At 42.5% G+C, this 25,746-nt stretch overlaps 1 protein-coding gene across 1 annotated transcript in view; it reads right to left on the reverse strand.

The window, feature by feature from the left end:
* Positions 1 to 6,563: 6,563 nt before the first annotated feature.
* Positions 6,564 to 25,746, reverse strand: part of Hdac8 (histone deacetylase 8) — a 220,794-nt gene continuing 201,611 nt past the window's right edge. Inside the window, exon 11 of the mRNA XM_059250571.1 lies at positions 6,564 to 7,061. Coding sequence (XP_059106554.1) covers positions 7,039 to 7,061 — 23 coding nt within the window. The 3' untranslated portion in view covers positions 6,564 to 7,038. The remainder of the gene's footprint in view (positions 7,062 to 25,746) is intronic.

The raw sequence follows: 25,746 nt of genomic DNA on the forward strand, positions 1-25,746 counted from the left end.
ATTATCTATCTATGTGAAATCTAAGAACTAGAAATGAGAGGAAAACATGATACTGTCTTCCTGAGACTGAATTAATTTGCTTAATAATTGTTTTCAGTCATATCCATTTTCCTGCGAGTGACTTAACGTCTTTCTTCTTTAAGGCTAGAAAACTTCCATTGTGTATACAAATTACATTTTCTTTATCTGTTTCTCTGTTGATGGATACTGTGCTTGGCTCTATAGCTTAGCTGTTGTGATTAGTGATGTGGTAAACATTGTTGTGCAAGGATCTCTGTGGTATGTTGACTTGGAGACCTTCAGGTAAAGGTCCTATACCAGGAGTGGTATAGCTGGGTCACGTAGTACACCATACTGACTTCCACAGGGGCTGCACTAATTCTGCTCCCACTAGCAGTGTAGAAAGGTTACTTTTTGTCTGCAACTTTATCTGTCCTTGTTGTTACTTGTTTTCTTGATAAAAAGAGTTTTAATTTGAATTTGTGATGGCTAGTGCTGGTGGACATTTTTCATGTTTATTGGCCATTTGTACTTATTTAAAAAATACATTTTGTATATGTGCATGTGTATATGTGTGTGCGGGCATGTGTGCGGGCGTGTGTGTGTGTGTGTGTGTGTGTGTGTGTGTGTGTGCCATAGTGCATGTCCAGAAGTCAGAGGACCACCAACCTTGAGTGTCAGTCATGGTTATCACTTTCCACTTGACTTGAGACAGGTTCCTTTTGCTGGTTGTCACTGCGTACACCAGGCTAGCTGGACTGCAAGCTTCAGGAGCCTCCTGTCTCTCCGCCTCTGACCTTTCAGTGGGAAAACTGAGATTGCGCACTTGTGCTCCAGTGTTCGGTTTTGTGTGGGTTCTAGGGATTCAAAGTCAGATCCTCATGCTTGCATAGCATATGTTGTACCCCCTGAGCCATGTCTCCAGTCCTCGTTTTGATCTTTTCAGAACTGTCTGCTCATTTCATTAGCCTGTATATTGTTTGCATCATCTCTTTTCTTATTGTTTGATTCTGTGTGTTCTTTGTAGAGTGTAGATATTAATCTTCTGTTGGATGTAGAGCTAACGAAGATTTCCCTCCTGTTCTGTAGGTTATCTTTTCACTCAATTATTTCCTTTGCTGTGCAGACGCTTTGTAATTTCATGAGGTCCTATTTGCCAGTTGTTGCTCTGATTTCCTGAAAGACTGGAATCCTATTCAGAAAGGCCTTGCTTATGATAATATCTTGAAGTGTTTTCTCTATCCTTTTCTTGATTGGTTTTAAAGTTTTAGGTCTTATATTAAGGTCATTGGTCCATTTTAAGTTGGGTTTTCTACAAAATGAGAGATGGGGATCTGGTTTCAAACTTCTACATGTAAATAGCCAGTTTGCCAGCAGTTTGTTGAAAAGGATTGTGATGGTTAATCTCAGTTGTAAACTTGATGAGATTTAGAGCCACTTGGGAGATAGGTCTCTGCGCATGGAATGTGAGCAGCTGTCCCAAGCCTCTGTTACTGTGATTTTCCCAAAATGATGCACTATAATCTTGAACTGTGAGCCCAAATCAACCCTTCCTTCCTTACGTTTCTCTTGTCAGGCTGTCTTGTCACAGCAACAGTAACTAAGATACGGCTGTTTTTGGCAAAATCAAAATGTTTATCTTTGTGAAAAATCAGATGACTATAGCTATATGAGTCTTCTCTTCCACGGTCTACATACCTGTCTTTTGTGCCAGTACTATGCTCTTTGTGTAGTATACCTTGAACTTAGGTGTGGTGATACCTCTAGCCTTATTCTTTTCGCTTAGGATTGCATTGGCTCTCTGGAAAGACAACTTACTTTGGCAGAAAACTCTTTGAGGGGACTGTATGGAAAATGATCACTGATCTACTAAGTACAGTAACAGATGTGGTGTTAGATTTTTTTTGGTGTGTATGTGTGTTTTTCTGTGTGTATGCATGTCTGTGTGTGGCTGCGGTTGCAATGTCTTTACTGCTTCTCCATTTTTTTTTTTTTTTGAGACGAGGTCTTTTGATTGTTGTTGTTGTTTGTTTTTTGTTTATTTCTTTTGGGACAGGGTCTCTCTGTATAACATTCCTGGCTGTCCTGGAACTCGCTCTGTAGATCAGGCTGGCCTCGAACGCAGAGATCCACCTGCTTCTGCTTCCCTAGTTCTGGGATTAAAGGCGTGTGCCACTGCAGCCCAGCAAGACAGGGTCTTCTGCTGAGGCAGAAACTTGTCATTTTGATTATGCTTGCTGGCCAGTGAGTGAGTCTCCAGGCTCCCCCTGCCTTTGCCTTCCAGTGTTGGCATTACAGACATGTACCACCAAGCCCAGCACTTTTATGCTGTCTCTCTGGCCTCACATCTTAGGTTATTTTTGTTATTAGAATTTTTTTTAAAAAGTGGAGAGTGTAGTATAATGCAACATAGTTCAGCAGTGATCAGCATTCTTCATATTTTGTTTCATCTCCCTCAGCATACATTTTCTCCTCCAGAGTATTTAAAACTGATCCCAAGATACATTATTTCACATGTGAACACTTTTCTTTGTATCTGTAGCAGATGAGACTAAAAAAAACCCTAAACCAACATGTTGTTATTGTGCTTTGCAGATTGTTGACAGTTTTACCCTTCCTTTCTTACTTTCCTCTCTCCTGTCTCCCTTCTATTTCTTTTCTTCTTCCCCATTCTCATTTTTTCTTGCCCTTTTTTTTTTTCTTTTTGAGATAGTCTCTAGCTCAGACTGGCCTTAAACTCACTCTATCCCCAAGGATGATTCTCCTGCCTCAGCCTCTTCGGTAAGTGGGGCTATAGGCACGTACTTGAGTTTGGTATTGTTATTGTTATTATTAGTGTGTGTGTCCCTCACAGGCAGTTCCCTCCCTGGAGATAGATAATACAACTAAGGCTCAGAGAGAGTGGCTTACTTGGACAAGGTCCCAGAGCTAATGAGTGTCAGAGAGATGCTCACATTTAGGCAGTGTGAGGTGTGCTGCTTGCCAAGGCTCTCCTGGGCAGCTGTGGGCTCGGCACTGAGCATGGGGTATAGGACCTGGCCCTGGCAAATACAGCAGCCGAATGGCTGCAGGAACCCTCTGGGAAGGGGTTCAGCCGGCTAGCTGCTTCCTTTCCTTTTCCTTCTTTCTCCTCACCTTCCTCTTTTTCTGTCTTCCCTTGTCTGTTGATTGACAATATTTGATTTTCTAATAAAGACGTCTTTCTGCCCGAGAAAAAGTCCTTTGAATACAGAATTGGAAATATACTGCTCTCTCTGTGACAGCTCACAATGAATGTAGCAGAGGTACAGTCACTCTCCCCAAAGGTAAGCGGGCTTGGGAATTTTCCGTTGGCTTTTTTCTTATTTGTAAGTTTTATTTATTTACTTTTTCAGGGACCAGGTAATACATTCACATGGTTAAAAAATCAGAAGGTACAAAAAGAAACAGTGCAAGTCTACCTCACTCTTCCCCAGCCACTTGCCACCTGCTTGCACTGCCGGGAGGCAACTGAAGTGTCCCAGTTTCTTGTGTGTTTTTTCAAAGATGTTTTATGCAAATACATGCATATCCAATATATATATATATATATGTTCTTTTTCTTCAGTGATGGGAATTGACTCCAGGGCTTTACACACATATATTCTTTTTAAGATGGCTATTTTTCTTAACCCTCAAGTTGTAGACACACCCTAAAGTTTTCTTATAGTCTCTCGGGCCCTGGCATGTGCTTGGGGGCCCAGTGGAAGCCCTCACATGCACAATATTTGGGCTTTTTCATGCAGGCTCTCAGATAGCCCAGGCTGGCCTTGAACCACTGCCTCTACCTCCCAAGTACTGGATTATAGGCGCGTGCCACCACTCAGTTTTTGAGGCTCTTTTCAGATGCTCCTATCTTTGAAAAGTCAGTAGCCCCTCACAAGAGCCCGTGAAGTACAGAATGAATGTGCTCTACTTTCCATGTGAGGAAACAGAGCCCGCAAGGCCGAGCACCTTGCTGAAAAGCAGGACTAGTTCATGTATTTGTTGTAGGGTGAGGGCCCAGGAGTAGTGTGTGCCTTGATCCAGCATGGACTTTGTAAGCAATCAGAAAGTTGTTTACTCCAAAGTCACGGTTTAAAAAATATTCTAGTGGCATTAGTGTGGGGCCGTGGAAAAAGTAAGGGAGCTTGCAGTTCTGGCTAGGGTGGTTCTCTCCCACTCACTACTGGGCAAGCCTCATGGGTTTGTAGCTTCAGTCTCCTCATCTCTAAAGTGGGTATGATAGTACCTCTCCAGCAGGAAAGAGGACCTACTTCAAGTAGAAATGACCTATAAGAAGGGGTGCATTCTAATGTTTGCCCCCTGGTTCAAACTAGAGTCACTGGGTTTGAATTTAGTGTTGCAGTAGACAGGTGGACAGCAGTCTTCGGCTGACGAGAGGGCAAGCTCACACCAGTAACACTTGCCTTACCCTGGAGCCCACTTCTCCTGGGGCTGTACTCAGAGCCTCCTGGGCAGTAAGAACAGCCCTGAGGCTGAGCACAAATCTGTACAGTGGTAGGTTCCAACTGACTTTGATCTTTCTCTGAGAGGATGAGATAAAGACCATTTACAAAAATTTATTCTGGCAATTTCATATGTGTACATAATGTATTTTGATCACATTCACCCCATCACCCTCTTATTCCCCATTCCTCCAACTGAACCCCTTCTAACAAGTCTCTTCTTACTTTTTTTTTTTTTTTTTTTTTTTTGGTGACCGACAGTTTAATTAGTGCTGCTCAAACAAGCAATTCATTTTTAGCTTATTACTTTATTTGTGGGACTAGGGGTGGAACCCAGGGCCTCATGGATAGTAGGCAGGCATTCTACCACTGAGCTATACCCAAGCCTGTTCTTCTGTCGTAAAATAAAATGTAATTCACTAGAGGAAATCTGAAAAAAAAAATAGGGGGAAAAAGCTGAAAAGCAAAACAAATCATCTTCTAATTTCCTAGTCCACAAAAGCCCATCTCAGCTTATGTTTTGGTGCTTTCCCTCGTAGCCTTTACTGCCTTCATGCCTTTATAATTTGGAACAGAGCAGCTCTTAACCTGCTGTGTTGGTTTTGTAAATTTTAAGTGATTCCTGGTTTTACCTGTCGTTCTTTTTTACCTAATGCTTTCCTGTCTTTTCTTTCTCTCCTTTCTTCTCCTTTGTCCTCTCTTGCCTCTCCTTTCCTCTTTTTGATATGCTAAGGGACAGAACCCAGGGCCCTGTACATGCTGGGCAAATGCCCTGCCCCTGAACTGCACTCCAGGCCTGCATATCCTCTAGGAATGCAATGCATGGCAGCCCGGAGGCCCCTGCACTAGAGTCTTCTGAGGCCTGGCAGAAGGTCATCAGCTCAGTAGGTATTTTGGATCCTGTTGGGCCAGAACTGAGGCTGAACTGGCAGTGCTAGCCTTAGTCAGAAGGGGTCCCATGGCAAAAGGCTCCCCTGGTACCCCAGAACCTTTTCCTATTCTCTCCATATTGGAGGCATATCCTTGACCAGGTCCATTCCCACTGCAAAGGCCACAGGGTACTAGGTAGCCATTGTTTTTACCAGGTGGTTGCCTCTCAGGACTAAGGCCTTCTCAGGGACATTGGAGATAGGTCCTCTTGAAAGGACTGGAATGGGGAGCTGAAAGGGGGATAAGCAAACCTTGGAGAGGGCAAACCTTGGCACCTGCCCATTCAGTGCCTCCCCACTCTTCAACTCTTTGAAATCCCCATTCTTTTCAGTGTAAGCCAAACTGCCTTAAGCCCGGAGTGGATAATTAGAACAGCGGACATTTGAAGTGACTAGTCCACCAGACCCCCTCACTGTTTAATAAAAGCATGGCTATTCCCAGCTCGGGACACACTCGAGGCTTTCTCACTCCCTTCTGTGGAATGCTCTTGCTTGCTTGAGGAAATTCAAGTTAAATATGCCTTCAGACATGCTGCTGGGGGGGGCCTGCTGGGCAGTGCCAGTTGCTCTCAGTTTAGTGAGCCCCAGCTTTGTGCGTGCGTTGGCTTTCTCTTCCCCTTGCCCGAGGCCAGGACTGGGCTGTGCTTGTGTCTCTTAGGCTTGTCACAGGGGCTGAAAGAACTTACTAAATATTTGGTTATAAAATCATGCTGAATGGCCGTCTTGTCATCACTATTGTACCGTATTTCCAGGTGACACCAGCCACTGGTCACGTGTATCAACAGTCTACACTTGAGTTGGAAATGTCCTGTCTACCCATGGAAATGGCCCCTGAGACCTCGAGTTCTTATCCCTGAATCCTTGGCAGGGCAAGCTCCTCCTCAGAGTGCAACAAGCCCCTTTTCATAGACACAGAGCTTATAACCCTGCACCTTCTTTTTTAGGGACAGGCCTCATCATAGGCCAGAGCTGGTCATCTGGGCAGAGGGCACATGAGTTCCCGATGAGGGTCCAGATTTTACGGTGAGGGTCCTAGGCTGGCCAGGGCAGAATGTGGAAGTAAAAGGTGACAGGGAAAGTTCAGAACTATGTGTGCTCTCAGTGGCAGTGAGAACAATGGGACAGAGCTGGGTTTTTGAAGATTTTATTAGAAACAACTTGAGTGCATAATACTAAAACAAAAGTGGTAGACTCCTCTTCCCCTCCCAGTCTGCTGATAGCCCTCCCCCACCGAACTCTACCTAGATGGCCCTGGGGTCCAAACTTGCCTGTGTGCTGCCCACCACCCAATCCCACTTTCTTGCAACTTCTGACTTGTCCCCTTTAAGAAGATAAAAATACTCCCCTCCCCAACTTGCTTAAAAATAATTTTGAAAGATTAAAAACTGCATTTGTGTGTATGCTTTAAAATAAACACTTTAAATGTTGGATATCTTCCTCTTCCCCCTAGGCCTGGCTCTGGGGTGTCTGCCTCCTCACCCCAGGAGGCCAGCTGCCACTTGGTGCCCCTTGGAAATTTTCAGGAAGTAATTTCTTCCAAATTTCCCCTGCAGTCACAAATTCCACAAACTGCTTGCATCAACACACTGTCTTCATTATAGGCACTGCTTCCCAGCTCTGGAAACCTGATCTCGTTTTGTCAACTAGACCACATGCTTCAGATTCCCTGCAAACAGGAGAGAAAACAGAATTCAGATTCAGGTAACATATATGAATGACATACCTCAATAGAGCTGTGAAGAAGAAAATAAGTAGTTATATTTTTGGGGCCAGTTCTCTTGCTGAGAATGGGAATGTGGTGACCCTTTTTATGTGAATAAACCTTAAATGATGAGGGACAAAGGGCCTAGATACCCCTGTCATCCTAGAAAGCAGTATACAAATCAGCAGGGTTTTTGACCACCAGCTGACTGCTGATATGGGGTGGGTCCAGGCCAAAACAGAACCACCACGCAGCTGATCCCAGATCCATCACCAGTCCAGATTTATGAACAAAACAAATGGTTGTTTTTACACACACACATACACTCTCATGTGCACGTCCAGGTAACACTTTTCAGAGTTAACAGTTAACTACATCAAATCTTCTTCTACCCCAGCCTTTCTGTTCTTCTTAACAGGGCACAACCCTTCTGGCATTTTTTCACGTGGGTACCTATGCAGTATGGAGTAATGGGCCTTCCCTTTCCCTCAGGCCCAAGAGTTCTCTTGGAAAAGCACTACACAGGACCAGGCTCTAAAAGTGATCAGTTTCAGCTGGGGGTGGTGGCACACACCTTTAATCCTAGCACTCGGGAGGGAGAGGGGCAGGTGGATCTCTGTGAGTTCAAGGCCAACCTGGGCTACAGAGTGAGTTCCAGGAAAGGTGCAAAGCTACACAGAGAAACCCTGTCTCAAAAAAAGTTTCTTCACTTGGTCCTTGGTCAGTCTTCTCCTTGTTCCATTTCCTTGAGTAGAAACACCAGAGTCCAAATTCTACTGCATGCTCGTCCTTAGAAACAGGAAGAATACTGTTCTACTTTGAGTTCCAAAATCTAACACAGTGTGCCTCACACCAGCAGGTACACAGTAGATGGAGAATGATGGATGAGTGGAAGAGGAAGGAGAGAAGGACGTAATCAGAAAGAAAAAAAAAACAGTTGCTTTTCTACTTTAAAGAAAATCTTACTTAGTGTTTGGTGCTGGGGATCAGATCCTCATCCCTGTGCATGCTAGGATAGTGTTCTATGATTGAGTTCTACTTCAGTAATTTAAAAATCTATAGTAAAATTGACTTTCTTTAATGCACAGAGCTGATTCTGAACACATACACATGTTAATGACACAGATGTTTCCTAGCCCCCAAAGCCTTCTATGCCATCCTTTTGCAGTCATATCCTCCTGCCTACCTGGCAGCTGCTGATGTGTTCTCTGTCAATATAGTGTTGTCTTTTCAAGAATGCCATATAAGAGCTGGGCGGTGGTGGCGCATGCCTTTAATCCCAGCACTCTAGAGGCAGAGGCAGGTGGATCTCTGTGAGTTCGAGGCCAGCCTGGGCTACAGCGTGAGTTCCAGGACATGCAGAGCTGTTACACAGAGAAATCCTGTCTCGAAAAAGAAAACAAACAAACAAACAAACAACAAAAGAAGGAATGCCATATAAATAGAATCAAGCAGTACAGATCCATAGGAAGTTGAAAATAACAGCAACAACAAAAGCTACAGTATGAGGGCGGGGGATGTAGCCTTCACCAGGTTTTTTTCAGTTAGCATCTTACATGGTTGTTGTTCATATCAAAACTAGGAAGTTGACGTTCACATAATTCATAGATAATATTCGTATTTCATGAGTCTGACATGTACTTGTGTGTTAATAAGTATACAGATCTATACAATTTTATCAAAAGTGTAGAGTCATGTAATCTTTATTCCAAGCATGATTCAGAACTGTTGCATCACAATATAACTCTTTCCTCTTGCTACCCATTTAAAATCTACATCCTTAAAATTTCCATTCTTCCCACTTTACCTTCTCTAATCCCTTACAACCGTTAACGTTTTTCCATCTCTAAAATAGTTTTATTTCCAGAATGTTATATAAATGGACTATTACAGTACATAGACTTTTGTGACTGGTATTTTCACTCACTGTACTGCCCTTAAGATCTATCCAAAGGGGTGATAGAGAAGGTGATAAGGCTGAATATGATCAATATATATGATACATATGTATGAAAATGCCAGTGAAACACATTGTTTGTTTGTTTGCTTTTTGTTTTTTTGAGACAGGGTTTCTGTGTAGCTTTGTGCCTTTTTCCTGGAACTCACTTGGTAGCCCAGGCTGGCCTCGAACTCACAGAGATCCGCCTGGCTCTGCCTCCGGAGTGCTGGGATTAAAGGCGTGTGCCACCACCGCCCGGCAAAACACATTACTTTGTATAATTAATAAGTGTAAAAAAACCATCAAAGTTGTGTTCATGAAATACCTGTGCATGTGTTATAGTCTCTTTAACCACCAATCCACTGAAGGACACCCGAGCTTTTCGGCTATTATGAATAAAGCTTCTATAAACATTCACATACAGGGTTTTGTGTGAACATAGTATACATTTAATTGTCTTTTATTTTTGAGACAAGGTTTCTTTGTGTAGCCGTAGCTGTCCTGGAACTCACTCTGTAGACCAGGCTGGCCTTGAACTCAGAGATCTATCTGCCTCTGCCTCCCTAATATGTTTAGTTTTATAAGAAACTGCCGAAGTGTTTTTCAGAATCACTGTGCCATTTATGCTCTTACCAGGGATCTGGTAGGGAGCTGGGTTCCCCACACCCTTGGCGGCATGCAGAGCTGTTTGTTTTGCCTATTCTATTGGGTATATAGTGGTATCTCGTTGTGATCTCCCTTTGATGTCTCCTGATAGCTAATGATCTTAAATGTCTTTTATGTGTTAATTTGCTATTTGTATATCCCCTTTTATGTCTTATGTCCATTCTTTAATTTGTGATTTTTTCTACTGTTGAGTTTGGAGAGCTCTTTGTATATTTTAGATACAAATCTGTTGTCGGGTATATGATTTGCAAATATCTTATCTCGGTACATTTGTTATCTCTTCGTTCTACTAACAACTCTTTTGCAAAGCTAAAGTTAATTTTGATGAGGCCCAATTCAACAGTCTTTTCTTATATTTTGGGTCATGTTTTTGGTATTTGAAACGAACTCACAATCCTTGGACCGTGCCTGATTCTTCACATCTTGGTTTATGCCCCATTATGTCTTATGGGTTGCCAAAGCTAACTTCAAGATGTGTCTCCTTTCTCCTGCACTGTCTTAACCTTTGTCTCATCTCTTTATTCAGGTCACTGCCTCAGCCTCTTCACTGATGCTTTTGATTGTAGGGCTGCTTCTTGGTCACTGCTAACTGTGGTCATACCCTTTAGAGCTAGGAAACTCCAGTATTCCCTGACCATCTGGGAGTCAAGCCTAAAGCCTTATCCTAGACAGGACTCCATACATAGCCCCTGTCCATACATGTGGCCCTCTGCTGAGGTCAGTCCACAGAGGACCCCACTACTAAAGCAAGGATCCCTCCATCTGTAAACATACCAGTGCTTGGGGAATAAATGAATACATGAAAGGATAAGACTTTGTGTCGTTGTGATTTAGCAACAGAAGACCACAGAGAGGAAAGGTGGATGCTGGACTCTATTACGCCTGAATTACTCTGTCATTACATTTGGAGGCAAATAAGTAAAACCACAGAAATAGTTTCCACCTAAAGTTGATGATGAGCAACGTTGAATTTGGGTCACAATAAACATGTAAGCATAAATAATGCCCATTGTTTTTCTCCTGAAGTCCAGCTTTTCTTTTTTCTTTTTCTTTTTCTTTTTTTTCTTTCTTTTTTTTTTTTTTTTCCCCCCGAGACAGGGTTTCCCTGTGTAGCTTTGCGCCTTTCCTGGAACTCACTCTGTAGCCCAGGTTGGGCTTGAACTCACTGAGATCCGCCTGGCTCTGCCTCCCAAGTGCTGGGATTAAAAGTGTGCGCCACCACCGCCCGGCTGTTTTCTTTATTTTTATAGTAGTTGAACAAAAAGGAAACTGTTTTTGAGACAGGGTCTAACTATGTATCTAGTTGCCCTGGAATTCACTATTTAGACCAGGCTGGCCTTGAATGGGAAGGTTTGCCTACCTCTGACCCCAAGTGTTGAGATGAGAGGTGTGTATTACCACACCCAGCATGAAACTATTTATTATACTGGTCATGAGTCAAGGTGGGAAAATGATAAAAGCATCATAGCAGCTCCATGTCTTGCCCTGGATGGATTTTGCTCACATGCAATAGATTCTCTGGTTCTCTTGGCATTTAGGTTTGCCCCCCCCCATATGAAGCCTGATCTCAAGATGTCTCTGAGTTAGTTGTATTTGCAACTTTCTCTTACACTTTCCCAGGCTTCAAACTGTGTTAGCCTTTAGAATTTTCTCAGGCTACCACCCACTGCTAGAAAAGCTGGATATCGCAGCTTTTGTTCAACTACTATAAAACCCTGTCTCGAAAAACAAAACAAAACGAAACAAACAAACAAAAAAAAAAAGAAAAGAAAAGAAAACCAAAACAGTGTGAGTGTAAACCCATGCTCGGCCTAGAGTAAGACATATAAATGGGAGGGATAGGGCTTGTGGCAAACAAGATGTACAAGCTTGCCAAGTGGATCTAGCCATTTGTTACTAGGTAGGCATATATGCCCCATGTGTCTGTATTTTTTCATTTCCCAAGTGAAGTCAGAAATACACATTTTAATGTAAAGTTTCCACAGTGTTAAATGTGGGTTACTGAAAAATTTAAAGAATATGAATAGTCAAGTGACTTTTGGAAACAAAATGTAGTTTCTGGCCTGTTTATAATTTCTAGTCTACACTCAGGGCACTGCATTTCCTTCTCAATATTCTGGTTTGGATAATTAAGTATACTAAGTCTTCACCTCTGATATACAAGAAGACCTGAGCCATGACTCAGGAGACCTGGGTTCTTTTGATTCTTTGGTTGATTCTTTCTAGTTTTCTGAGACAAAGTCTCAGAAATGTAGCCCAGACTGGCCTCAAACTGAAGATTCTCCTGCCTCAGCCTCCCAAGTCCTGTGATTATAGGATATACTACCACTGACAGATTCATTCGCTTATCCAGTGTTTCATTGAACATTTATGTAGTCGGTCCCTTGTGCTATGTCCCTTGCTAGGTGCTGATAGGCATTTTTCTTAGTCTTTCTTTTTTCAATTAATAGACTTTAGAGCAGTTTCAGGTTTCCAGAAAGACTGAGCAGGAAGTACCCAACTAATACAAAACATAATAGAGGAAAGGAACATAGAATACTTTCCGTACTTCCTGTAAACATAGTTGATCCATTCACCTACTGAAAGCCATCTTGGTTACTTCCATGTTTGGACGATCATGAATAAAGCTGCTATAAACATTCATGTGCAAGTTTTTTTTTTTTTTTTTTTTTTTTTTTTTAGTACACCTCTTTACCCACACATGGTTTTTTTTAAACTTTTTTTTTCTTTTTTTTTTTTTATGGACATGAGTTTTAACTTATTTGAGTAGATACCAAGGAAGCAATTGCTGGATTGTATAGTAAGACTGCTTCCTTAGCTCTGGCACAAACTGGTAAACTGTCCTCTCAAGTTGGCTGCACGAGTTTACATTCTCACCAACAAAGACTGAGAGGTCCTATGACTCCACATCCCCCCAGCCCTTGGTGTTGGCAGCATCTGTTCTAATGGGTGTGCCGCGCTACCTTGTTGCTTTAATTTGCAGTTCCTTTGTGGCACACAGTGTTGAACATCTACTCATACAATTTCTTGCCCTCTGTGTATCATCCGTGAGCTTCTTTTCACATCTTTTGCCATTTCCAAGTTGGGTTCTCTGTTTTCTTATTGTTGAGCTGGTTCTTCATAGAGTGTATATATTTCTCCAGTCTGAGACTTGTCTTCTAGGATGATTTGGTCTTCTTTAATATAGACTAGTGTTGTCCAAAAGAGCTTTCTGGGAAGGTGGAGATGTTTGGCCACCCACTGAGGTAGCTGGTAGTCAGTAGCGAGCACTTAGAATATAAAAACAGCCCATTGGTGTTTTTGTTTTGTCATGGCACTGAACAGAGGTTTGATTTCTTCCTCTGTCTACAACTTTCCTCTTCAATCCATTATCAAGTCCTGTGGATTCCAATTCCAAAAGAGATAACAAATCCTTGCACTTCCTCCCCCTTCACTACTGTTCCATCTCTGAACCACTACCACCCTCTGCATGGAGAGCTCTTGTAGCCTCAGAGCTGGCTCCCGGATTCTTTCCCTGTCCCCTATACTAAACTATGTATCAGCCGGGGTATTTCATTAGTGCTCAGTCAGGTCAGACCTCATCAGTTCTAGCCACATGGGCTTCTTTGTGTGGTCTGAACATGAATCTCCCCTTACAAGGCATCCCCTTCCTCCAAACTTGCCATTCATTCTCTCTGGATGCTGTCCTTGGATAGTCTAATTTTTTTTTTTTTTTCGGAGCTGAGGACCGAACCCAGGGTCTTGCACTTGCTAGGCAAGCGCTCTACCACTGAGCTAAATCCCCAACCCCGGATAGTCTAGTTTTTGACCCCTCTCATCACTCTGTCACCTTGAGTCTACAGGTTTCAACCCAAAAGTCACCTCTGAGAGGCCTTAGGAACACCCGAGTTAAACAGCCCTTTTCTGCCACGTGGTCCTGTTTTGTTTTCACTGATGCACTCAGCACACTAGAAGCATCTGTGGTTCTTTACTTGCTGTCAGCCTGTCTCTCCTCACAGGCTCTGTGCAGGTGGCAACTGTGTCCATCATGCTCACTGCTCTGTTGTCAGCATCCTTTACAGAGCCTGGCACACAGCAGGGGTTCAAGACCCAGTCACAGAAGGAACTAATGTCTGGAGAGCCACAGGGCAGATGACTGAGTACTTTCTTGCTGAAACTTGGCTCATTCCTCCTAAGGACCTTATTATAACATGTTTGAGGCAAGCAAATAAGTGGCAATAAATGGAGATTCAGCACTTTGAGCTAGTGGCAAATGAGATTTTAGCCCTCCTCCTCCTCCTCCTCCTCCTCCTCCTCCTCCTCCTCCTCCTTCTTTTTTTTTGGCTTTTCGAGACAGGGTTTCTCTCTGTAGCTTTGGAGCCTGTCCTGGACTCACTCTGTAGACCAGGCTGGCCTCGAACTCACAGAGATCCATCTGCCTCTGCCTCCCGAGTGCTGGGATTACAGGCGTGCGCCACCACCGCCTGGCTAGCCCCCTTCTTTTTAACTAGTACACATTAATTGTACAAAAGAATGTGTTTCAGTCGGGTGTGGTGGCGCACACCTTTAATCCCAGCACTCGGAAGGCAGAGGCAAGCAGATCTCTGTGAATTTGAGGCCAGCCTGGGCTACAGAGTGAGTTCCAGGACAGGTAGGGCTGATATACAGAGAAATCCTATCTAAAAAACCCAAAAAGAATGGGTTACTTGCCAGCCTCTACTCTCCGCTTCATTGTGACACTTTCACATATGAGTACAATGTACTTTTATTATATTCACTCTCATTACCCTTTTCTGTACGCTCCCCCAACAAATAACTCCAAAGACAGTAATATAGCAGGTTGGAGGAATGCCAAAGTGACCCCAGAAGCCCTGGAGGCTGAATGGCCCCTCAGAGGAACAGAAAAGTGAATTTAGGATTGTTGAAAAATGCTTCTCAAACTACTGTCATATGAGTAGTCCTTCAGGAATGGTGTCCTAGCTACTTAACATCTCTTAGTCTGAGCCAAGGTCTCATGTAATGTCAGCTGGCCTCAAACTTGCGCTTCTCCTGCTTCAGCTTCCTACATTCTGGGAGCTGCAGGCACCACCACATCCAGCTCTCCACTTAACCTCTTTACCAGATGGTCACCTAATGTTTTTCTGTCTCTCCATTCACTTTTAAAACTTTAATAGCTATTTGGTGTTGTATCTGTTCTAAGGGGCAACAAAAGTAAAACTATAACAACAGACTTGTACTTTTTACATCTTGGAATACATTAAAAAACTGTTACAATTGAAAATGTTTTGATAATCCTCTCTCCTGTAGAGGAGCACAAGGCACAAGTGAGAAATAATCGTAAGAATGGTTCCTGGGAAGTTGCTGTCTAGGCTGTTCTGCAGCCATCAGGAATCTCCTATCCTTACCCACATGGCTCCCTCAGTCCACTGAGGTCCACTGCTCTGTACATTTAGTGCACACACCTTTACTCGGCCAGCAGTGGCCTATGCTCAGTTCCGGGGTCACAGAGAAGGGCAAAGCACATTGCTTGCCTTTTAGGAGCACATCAGTGCAGGGATGTGTAGGACATCACCATCCCCAGCGGCAGGGCTACCTGATAAGCATATGTATAGTGCTAAGGGCAGAAAGGGCACAGAAGGTCTCACAGCAGATGGCATCGTGAAGGGCAAAAGGGAAAAATATCGCAGGCAGCAGGAACATAGTAGTAGGTATAAAGACAACCACAAGGTTGTGGCCAGAGCTCAGGATGAAGGGCAAGGAGAAGATCAAAGTGGCTGGGATTTTAGGGAAGAGAGAGGCACTTGTATGATCTAGAAGGAGCTTTCTAGTTGATAGACAGTTGTGAGGGCCTTCCTTTTAACTGGGGGCAATGGCAGTCCAACAGTTCTTTTCTTTTTTTTCTTTTTTCTTTTTTTTCAGTTCTTTTCTTAAAGGAAAATTACCACTGCTGAGTCATTCCTCCAGTTCTCCTTTGAGATGGCATCACTTTGTCGCCCAAGATGCCCTGGACCACACTGAGGAGCTGAGACTGGCTCAACTTTGAGCAATCTTCTTATCTCAGTCTCCAGAGTGCTAGGATAAGAGACACCACACCTGGCCCAGTCCAAAGGAATTCTGTCCAGCCTTGGGCATGTTGCCGACATGGGTGGCTGATTGAATTTTTAGCTGGTAACCGTCAACTGGATTGCTTGCCTTGGAATGGCAATCTTTCCTGTCATCAGAAAGCCTTTTAATGACGATTCTGCAAAACCACCAATTACCATTTGTCTTTCTCTCACCTGAATTAGAACCTGGGGTTGTGGATTAATCTCACCAGGCTTCTGGCACTTCCAGGCTATCAGCACTTAAAGCACATTACCCTGTGGCTTAGGGTGCTCTGCTCAGCTTGCAAGGCACCACTGCAGGCTCAAATGGAATCGAAGCAATTTCTAAAATAGCCTATGATTCATTTTTTCTCCCCTCCTGTGCCTAAATCTGCTGGCTCCATGTGGAGGGATGGGCACAAGTAACTGTAGAGGTGACATCACAGGAGTGGGCTGCGTGCCTTCCAGGCAGCGTGTGGAGCTGGCCTCAGCAGTTGTCCATCTACTGGGCTGGGTGATTGCCTCCCAGGCATTTGGGAGTCACAGCTCCCAGGTTCTTTTGTCAATGTTCCTTCTCCACATTTTTTTTCCAGACAAAAATTCTGTGCTGGGAAATCAAGGATAATGGGAATAACAGAAGTAGGAAGGATAATTCAGCTTTACATCTGTATAATGCTTTAAAGTTTCAAAATGATTTGCTCCACCCAAACACCAGTGGGAAATGGAAGCTGAGATTTTCAGCCTGAACTGGAGACAAACTCTTGCTGTCTTGTACAAAATCTTAAATATCTTCTACTCACTTAAAGGCATATCCCAGTTAGGCCTTGCATGCTACTAGAAGGTCTGAGACCCTCTTTAGCATCTTGGTGTTTCCTAGAAGATGGATTCAAGGGGACACAATGGTCTCTTATCCATGTCATCCCGTGGTAGCCATCAAGTGGTGCCAGTCTGAGCACTGCCAGCTCCTTTTGCACACCATGGTTTACAGTCCCAGTGGTCCCAAGACCTTCACTAGAGCCAAAGGCATGGCCACTAACTGTGGAGCCTTGAAGATAGGGTGTGTCATGAACATCTGGAAGTGCCACCCACTGCCAGAGTAGCTCAAAGGCCTATAGAGGAAAATCCACAATTCAGGTCACATCAGCCATGCTGTGGATCTTGAAGGGAAGGGCCACTGAGCTATGAACAGCTGAAGAGTGGGGTGGAGGGATTCTTTTCTTGGAGGAGCCATAAAAATAGTTTCTAAGCAGTCTCATGTTTACTCTGTGATCTTCCAGCACCTGGTCCCAGCATGGCTTGCTGTCCCTGATGTTCTGCTGTCAGGCTCAACATGAGAAGTCTACCTCCATCTAGCTTTCCTCCCTTGGTCTTGCCCAGCATCATAGCCACCAAGCTGGATGCCAATGGGGTGGCACAGTCTTGCTTGGTCCTCTCAATTTTAGATTAGATTTCAGTGCCACTGTTTTTTGGGGAGGGGGATGGAGGCAGCAAGCCACATACTCTCAGCAGGACTGCAGAAGTAGCGGGTACTCCTGCTGCTGGTGTGCTTCATAGCTGCCATCACCCCCATCCCCACCCCACCCCCAAATGAAGTAATAGGATATAAGGGCAAATCACAGGTGTGGCCAGGGTCATGAAAATGTCATCTTTGTAAACCAAGATGCTTATACTCAGTAGTCCGTTTTTTCTGATGGAGAACTTGGTGGAGTAAAAAAGTTACCCCTTGGATGGCTGAATCTGGAAACTGTATGTGACAAGTGACAGGCAGAAGAAGCAGCCGGTCACTACCTCCAAATGAGGCTTTTCAGAACTTACTTGTTCTGCTTGTAGTGTGTGTGTGTGTGTGTGTGTGTGTGTGTGTGTGTGTGTGCGTGTGCGTGCGCGCGCATTTGCACACATGTGAGAAAGTGGATTAAGGATCACCACCTCAGTCTGTTTTAGAGATGTGAATAAAAATCTTGGCTTGGGACTGCTTCCTCTCTGGTTGACTGATTTTTCAATTGATTTGTATTTATTAGCTAATGAAATTAAAGTTGTAAAAATGATAACAGAAACACAATAAATCTCTCCCACAACTGGCTGTTTCTGTGTCACTATGGTGCATTCCTCACTTTGATTACTTCAAAGTCTATTATTTTGTTCTCAATTATTCTGTTTTTCTGGCACTGGAGAAAATCAATTTGTTTTATTTTCTCTTATTCATGCACTCAATTATGCTCTTCGGGCACATTTAATCACTTTGATGTTTTCATTTTATGGCCCGTCTCTAGGCACTTCAGCTGCTTTGCTGCCAACGGGCAAGCAGGACTAATTTGCATGTCACAATAGACTTGAAATTCTAACTCAATTTAGAAATCTTTATGAAATCCCCCTCCAAAATATGCTTGGAGCTGCAAAGAGGCAGAAGGATGTGGGCAAACCAGGAGTCATAAAGATGCTTCCCTTTCTCAAAAGGTTGTGATATTTTGGTGATGGTGATATGGGAATGTCCCCATCCAGGTAAAGTGGCTGAGTGCATGGGCTGCATGTCTGTGGAGTATGTTGCAACTTAGCAGAGAGAATCCTGTAGCAGTTGCCCCTGGGCAGCCAGGCCCAGGAACAGGGCTTGTTAACTCTGCAATCAAATGATCTTCAGTGCTGCTGGACCTGGTTCTGAGCTCTAGATAGCTCCCAACCTCAGATGGTTAAAGAGCCTCTGTGTCGACCAAAAGTTGTCAACAGTTAGGCATTCCAGAACCCTGAGAGACTTACCTTATTTTCTCTAATAATTGCCCACCTTCCTTTTGCCCTTGATCATTTAAACACTAGGAGCTGGAGGAAGAATAGTGCAGTATCATTGCTTTAGGCATGTGTTTTGGGAAAACAAACACAAAAATGTTTAAACATATTGGGGCTGCCGGCTGCTCTTGAAAAAATTTTGACTTGTTTTGTGCGATAATCAGCTTCACCAGGCAGAAAAAAAAAATGTTTATTTCCTCTTCTAAGTTTGAGCACAATCCTCACCTATCCAGGTAGAATCCCATCCCCCCACTTTCCTCTTGGTTTTCTCACCTACTGAATGGAACTAACAAATTCTCCAGAGACGCTGTACTTCTCAAACTTCAATACTGCCAAGAATTTCACCGTATTTACATACCACAATAGAAACCTTTCTTATATAAGCTTATTTTAAAATGGCTTCGTCATGAGGAATAATATCTATGAAATTCCAAAGTTTCAAGCTGGTGAGATGGCTGAGCAGGTAAAGGTCCTGCCCCCAGGACTACAACCTGATTCTGATCTACAGCACCCATATGATGGAAACAGAGAACTAATTCTCAAAAGTTCTCCTCTGAACACACACATTAAGTAAAACATTTTTTTGAGACAGGATTTCTCTGTGTAGCCATGGCTGTCCTGGAACTAGGCTGGCCTTGAATTCATAGAGATCCTCTTGCCTCTGCCTCTCAAGTGCTGGAATTAAAGGTGTGTGACACCACTGCCCGCCCAGCCATAATAAAATGTTTTTAACTTAAAAAAGTTTCATGTGATATCTGTACTTGTACTCTATATTAAAACATATACAATAAACAGACTCAAAGCATTCCTTCCATGGATCTTTCACCCTGCTTTTCCTTTCACCTAGGTTATTCTTCACCTTACTTTTGTAAACCTTTCCTCACTTCATTAAACTCAGATTCTCAAACACCATTTCCTCAGAAAGACTTTTATTGGCCATGGTCTAAAATAGTGCTCCTTTGAATTAGTCAGTAATCAACACTAAATATTTTTATTTGTTCATAGTGTATCTGTTTCAGTAGGATAGAAGCTCTATGATAGGAAAAGTCTTTATTTTTCCTAGTCCATATGGCTAGTGCCTAGGGCAGCTTTTGGCACAGATTAACACCTAAAATATATTTATTGATGAAGGAAAAGTTGAAATAGAAAATTAGCCTAGCAATATCTTGACTCCTCTCCCACTTCTGTTGAATACCAAGGAGACCCACCTACTACTATATCAGTAGAGGTCACATGGGGAGCAGTAGAAAAAAAAGGACCAAATGTGCTGCGGCAGGAAGGTTGGGAGTTTCAGGCCAGCCTGGGCTACACAGAAAGGCTCTGTCTAAAAAAACGTGCTACTTCCATTCCCACCAAGAGGTAGTATGAGTGGAGGTCAAATGGGAGCACGACTTTGTACTCCTGATAGGCAACAATGAGGTGCTTCTCTTTGTCCTCAGATTATCAGTGCTGGCCCACTATGGAACCCAGACGTTTGATTTGATTACATGTTTTTTAGGGAACTAGACCTAAATATATTTCAGTAGAAGCTAGGCCTTGGTGGCACAGGTCTGTAATCCCAGCACTGGTGTAGGCTGAGGCAGGAGGATTGTAAATTCAAGGCCTGCTTGGGCTACATAAGAAGTTCAAGTTTAGCTTGGGCAATTTAATATGACCCTATTATGGCTTAACTACATCTGGAAATCACTAAAACCGAAGAGGATGGGCACACTGGTGAGGGATTTTTTTCTTAATTAAATCATTTGAAGTGAGAAGATCCATTTCTAGTCTGTATCTTTAAGGTGGGAAGATCTACTTTTTTGGTTTTTTTTTGGTTTTTATTTTTTTTTATTTTTTTTTATTTTTTTCGAGATAGGGTTTCTCTGTGTAGCTTTGCACCTTTCCTGAAACTCACTCTGTAGCCCAGGCTGGCCTCGAACTCACAGAGATCCGCTTGCCTCTTCCTCCCAAGTGCTGGGATTAAAGGTGTCTGCCACCACTGCCTGGCCCAGAAGACCTACTTTTAATCCAGATCTTTTTGGGTGGGATGATCCACCTTTAATCTGGACTACACCTTCTGCTGGCAGCCTATATAAAGGACATGGGAGAAGGAAGTTTGCTCTCTCTTTGCCTGCTTGCTCTTGTTCTCCATAGCAAGTTCATTCCTTCACTGGCATTAGAGCCTACTTCTTCAGGATTCCAGAGGGAGGACATTGAAGACTAGCCAAGGCATCAAGCCTCATGGACTGAACAACTACTGGATTCTCGGACCTTCCGTTGGTAGACAGCCATTGTGGGACTAGTTGTACCACAGCCTGTAAGCCATTCTAGTAAATCCCCTTTCTATATACATACATACGTACATATATATGTGTATGTACACACACACACACACACACACACACACACACACACACACAGAGTCATTCTATAAGTTTTCTTCCTTTAGAGAACTCTGACTAACACAGACCCTATCTCAAAATAAAGAGTGAAAAGAAAGTTCTGGAGCTATAGCTCACTGGGTGGTAGATCATTTGCATAACATGGGTTTTACCTTAGGTTCACCTTTTAATGCCATAGGAGGATCCTTGTCTCAATGTCATGTCAGGGCTTTTTTCTTTTAAGAAAAAATCTTATTTTTCTTATTTTTTTCTTTTCATGTATGTGTATACACACACACATTATCTTTTTTACACTACAGGTTCTTTGTGTATATATTATGGCTTCCTAAGTGGGTGAACAAGTCCCTACGCTCTGTTTCTTGTGCCTTCCCTTGGGCTCTTTTCCTTCTGTTTGTTTTGCCCAGTTCTGATTTGTTAGTTGTTTTTACAATATTACATTATATTACATTAAAAAACAACTAATAGCCCCTTTTTTCATTTTTAGAAGGTTTTCTTTTTTTTTTTTTACATTTATCTATACATTATGTGGGTAAGTGTGTGTGTGTGTGTGTGTGTGTGTGTGTGTGTGTGTGTAATGTGTGGGTGTGGGTGTGTTACAGTGCATGTGTGCAGTGTATGGAGGCCAGAGGACAACTTCCACAATGTGGGACCTGGGGATTAACTCAAATCATCAGGCTTGGTGGCAAGTGTCTTTACTGGCCAAGTCATCTCAATGGCTCTCTCTCTCTTTTTTTTTTTAAGATTTATTTATTTATGTATATGGTTGTTTTGTCTGCATGTACATCAGCACACTAGAAGAGGGTATTGGATCTCATAGTACTACAGTTATGGACACTGTGAGCCACCATGTAGGTGCTGGGATTTGAACTCAAGACCTCTGGAAGAGCAGCCAGTGCTCTTAACTGCTGAGCCATCACTCCAGCCCCCATTTTTTTTAAATACTGAGAGAGTCCCAAAAAGCTGCCCAGGCAAGCCTCAAACTAGGAATTCTTCTGCCTCAATATCTGGGATTACAAGGGTGAGCTACCATGGTGAGCCACCACAGTGAACCATCATGGTTGGCTCAGTACTTCTTTTTGTTTTTAGCAACTGAATGGAGTTATATATTTTTTTTAATAGTTCTAGGTATTTTCTTGATAAATTCCTTTAGATGTTTGACATTAAGCCATCATTCATAATAAAAATAGAAATAATGTTATTTTTCCCTTTCTGATCTATATGTTTTTTAGATTTTCCTTGTCTTGCCTTATTGTACTGGCTAGGATTCCCAGTACTATCTTGAATAAAAGAGTGGCAAGATTAGACATCCATGCCTTGCTCTGGAGCTTAGAGGGAAAACATTCCATTTCGTTATTCAGTATCATAGAGCAGTACATTTTTTTGTAGATTAAGTTTTTTTTAAAAACATTTTCCCCTGTTAAGTTGAGGCAGGGAGACACAGTGGCATATGCCTGTAATGTAAACACTATGAGGCAGAGGCAAGGGAGTTACCACAAATTCCAGGTCAGTCTAGTCTACATAGAGAGTTCTAGAACAGCCAGGACTACATAGCAAAACCTGTCTTGGGCTGGAGAGAAGGCTCAGTATGTAAGACACTTACCACAGTCATGAGAACTCCAGTTCAGATTCCCAGAGTCTGCATAGCATACATCTGTAATCCCAGGGCTCCCTACTGTGAGGTGGGAAGCAGAGACAGAAGCCCTGGAAACTCAAAGGCCAGCTAGCCTGGCATGTGTGGCAGTGAACAGAGACCCTGTCTCAAACAAGGTGTCCTCTGACCTTCGCATGTGTGCTGTACACACATGTCTCGGTCTCTCAGTCTCTCTGTCACGTAGACACACGCACACAGACCAAGACAGAGAGCACCTTCCTCAAAAAACAAGAGCAGCAGCAGCAGCAGCAGCAATAACAACAAAATTTTTCTTTTCTCTTTTCTGTAAGAGATAATATAGAATTGGTGTTAATTCTTCATTTCAGTAGAATTAGAATTATCCAGTGAAGCTATGTGGGCCTGGAGTTTTCTTTTGCAAGAGGCTTATAATTTTTATGTTGATACTACTATGGTTAGAAAATACATTCTATGTAATTTCAATCATTTTCAATTGGTTGAGATTAGTTTTATGGCTGAGCATATGGTCCTATCTTGGTATATGTTTCTTTAGTACTTAAAAGTACACATTCTGTTGTTTGGGGTAGCCTATAAATGTCAGGTAAACCCTATTCATTGGTAGCACTGTTGAGCTTTTCTATATTCTAGCTCTTTTCTGTCTACTAAACTGGCTGATGAGAAAGGGATGCTGAAGTCTCTAACTCTAATCATATACTTTTTTTTTCTTTGCTGAAATGAGAGTTGAGCCAAGACCTTACACATGCTAGGCTAGCACACTGCTGCTGGGCTATCTTCCCAGCCTTAGTGATGGATCTTCTATTTCCCTGTACAACCATATCAGTTTTTCTTCATGTATTTCAAGACACTGATGTTTGAAGCATATACATTATGGATTGCTCTATCTTGGTAGACTGATCCTTTTATGATATGTTACAAAATGTTAATGAAGAAAATAAAAATATAGCTGTATATGGTGGCTCACACCTGTAATCCCTGGTATGTGGGAGGCTGAGGCAGGGGAGTGAAGCTCAAGGCCTGCTTGGGCAACCTAGCAATATTCTGCCTCAAAATAAAAAAAAGTGAAAATGGCTGAAGATGTAGCTTGGCGGTATAGTGGTTGCGCTAGCATGCATAAAACATGCATGAAGTTCAATCTTCAGCACTGCAAAATTAATGGAAAAGGAAGAAAATCCAAATCTAAAAGTTGAGACGCGCTATATTTATAGGTTGGAAGACTCAGCGTAGTAAAGATGTCAGTTATATCCAAAAGAAGTATAGGCTTAACACAAGTCCTTTCTAAATCTTAGCAAAATTACTTTATAGAATTAGACAAGGTTATTCTAAAGTTCACATGGAAAAGCAAAAGAACTGGTTTAGCTTCATTTTTGCTTACATTTATTTATCTAGTGTGCAGAAGCATGTGTATATATGTGTGCGTGGAGGTTAGGATTACTTGCAGGAGTCAGTCCTCCTTTTGAGTAGACATGTGGGTCACAGGGATTGAATTCAGGTCATCAGGCTCAGTGGCAAGAATCTTAAACTACTGAGACATCTGACCAACACTAACTAATTTCTTTTTTGAGACATGGTTTCACTATGTAGCAAATTCTAGCACTGTATCATCAATACTCCTGCCTCAGCTTCCTGAGTGCTGGGATTGCAGGTGTACACAGCAACATCTGGCCTTTATCTAAAATGATTTTGAAAAGAAGAAACTATGAGGAATCATTCTACCTGGTCCTAGGATTTATTATATAGCTATGGCACCCATGACCATGGAGGAACAGACTTATACATCAGTGGAGCAGAAGACAAAACCCAGAGAGACTGAAATAGCTGTTTTAGAGTGTATGGGCATTTTGGAAAAGGAAACATTTGGATTTTCTACTCTTTTGCAGGACAAAAGAGGATTTATATTTTGTCAGACAAAGGACAATCTGGTTTTCAAGATAAATGGAATCCTCTAGAATTCCTAGAGGTACCTAGAGGAAATGGTACCTGAAACATATTCATCCCCTAGTCCATTTCTGAAATGGTCTGTAGGTGTGGTAGCCATATTTTATAATCTGGAATTGGAAAATAAGACCTCAAACTAAGGATTAAAGTTTTTGTTGACTTTTTGGACAAGCTACATAACTGTTCCACTACTGAGCTGTCTCCCTAGATCTTACTGTCTTTTTCTCTAAACAAAATACATGTTACTTTTTTTCTGACTGTGAAACTATATATTCATGCTTGAAACTTTGAAAATACAGAAAAAGAATAGAGGAAAGAAAAATTACCCATAATTCTAATCCTTGATAACTACTGTTAAAGTACTTTGGCAAAGTATCATTCAAGATGAAGATAGCTGGATATTGTGCCACTTGCCTGTAATCCTAGCCACTGGGGAGGCTGAGGCAGGAGGATCACGAGTTTGAGGCCAGCCTGGGCTACACAGTGAAACACTGTCTCAAAAAAGTTATCACCGAAGATAACAACTGCTATCATTTCTTTTGAGTGCTTTTCTGTACATAGCCACATACTCACACATTCATTATATATATTTGTAAAATTGAGACTCGATGGTTAAACCATTTTGTTTTTACTTAACATATAATACTTGTCTCACCAAATTATTTCCAAAATTTTTCTTTGTAGTTGGCTGCAACACATTTTTCCACATAAAAATACTAGATGGAATTAACATTATGCCTCAATTCAGTATATCAAAACAGAATATGTTATGAACAGAATAAGGTATTTTAAAAGCATGGGTGTGTCACACTAGGCTCCCTCCACTGGCAGCTTCCAAGTCCTAGTTTATGTCTACCTAGGAAACCCCAGAGTCATCTGTGGTGATATTGTGCCCCCCAATATATTCAGTACCCTAATAAACTTATCTAGGGTCAGAGAACAGAACAGCCACTAGATAGACATGGAGGCCAGAAAATGGTGGCGCACACACCTTTAATCCTAGCATTCCAAAGGCAGAGATCCATCCAGATCTCTGTGAGTTCAAAGCCACACTGGAAACAGCCAGGCATGGTGACACACGCCTTTAATCCCAGGAAGTGATGGCAGGAAGCCGAAAGGTATATAAAGTGTGAGGACCAGGAACTAGAGGACTGTTAAGCTTTTAGGCTTTTAGCAGCAGTTCAGCTGAGATCCGTTTGGATGAGGACTTAGAGGATTCAGTTTGAGGAAACAAGATCAGCTGAGGAATTGGCAAGTA

The sequence above is a fragment of the Peromyscus eremicus genome, chromosome X (genome assembly GCF_949786415.1).
Source record: "Peromyscus eremicus chromosome X, PerEre_H2_v1, whole genome shotgun sequence".
NCBI lineage: Eukaryota > Metazoa > Chordata > Mammalia > Rodentia > Cricetidae > Peromyscus > Peromyscus eremicus.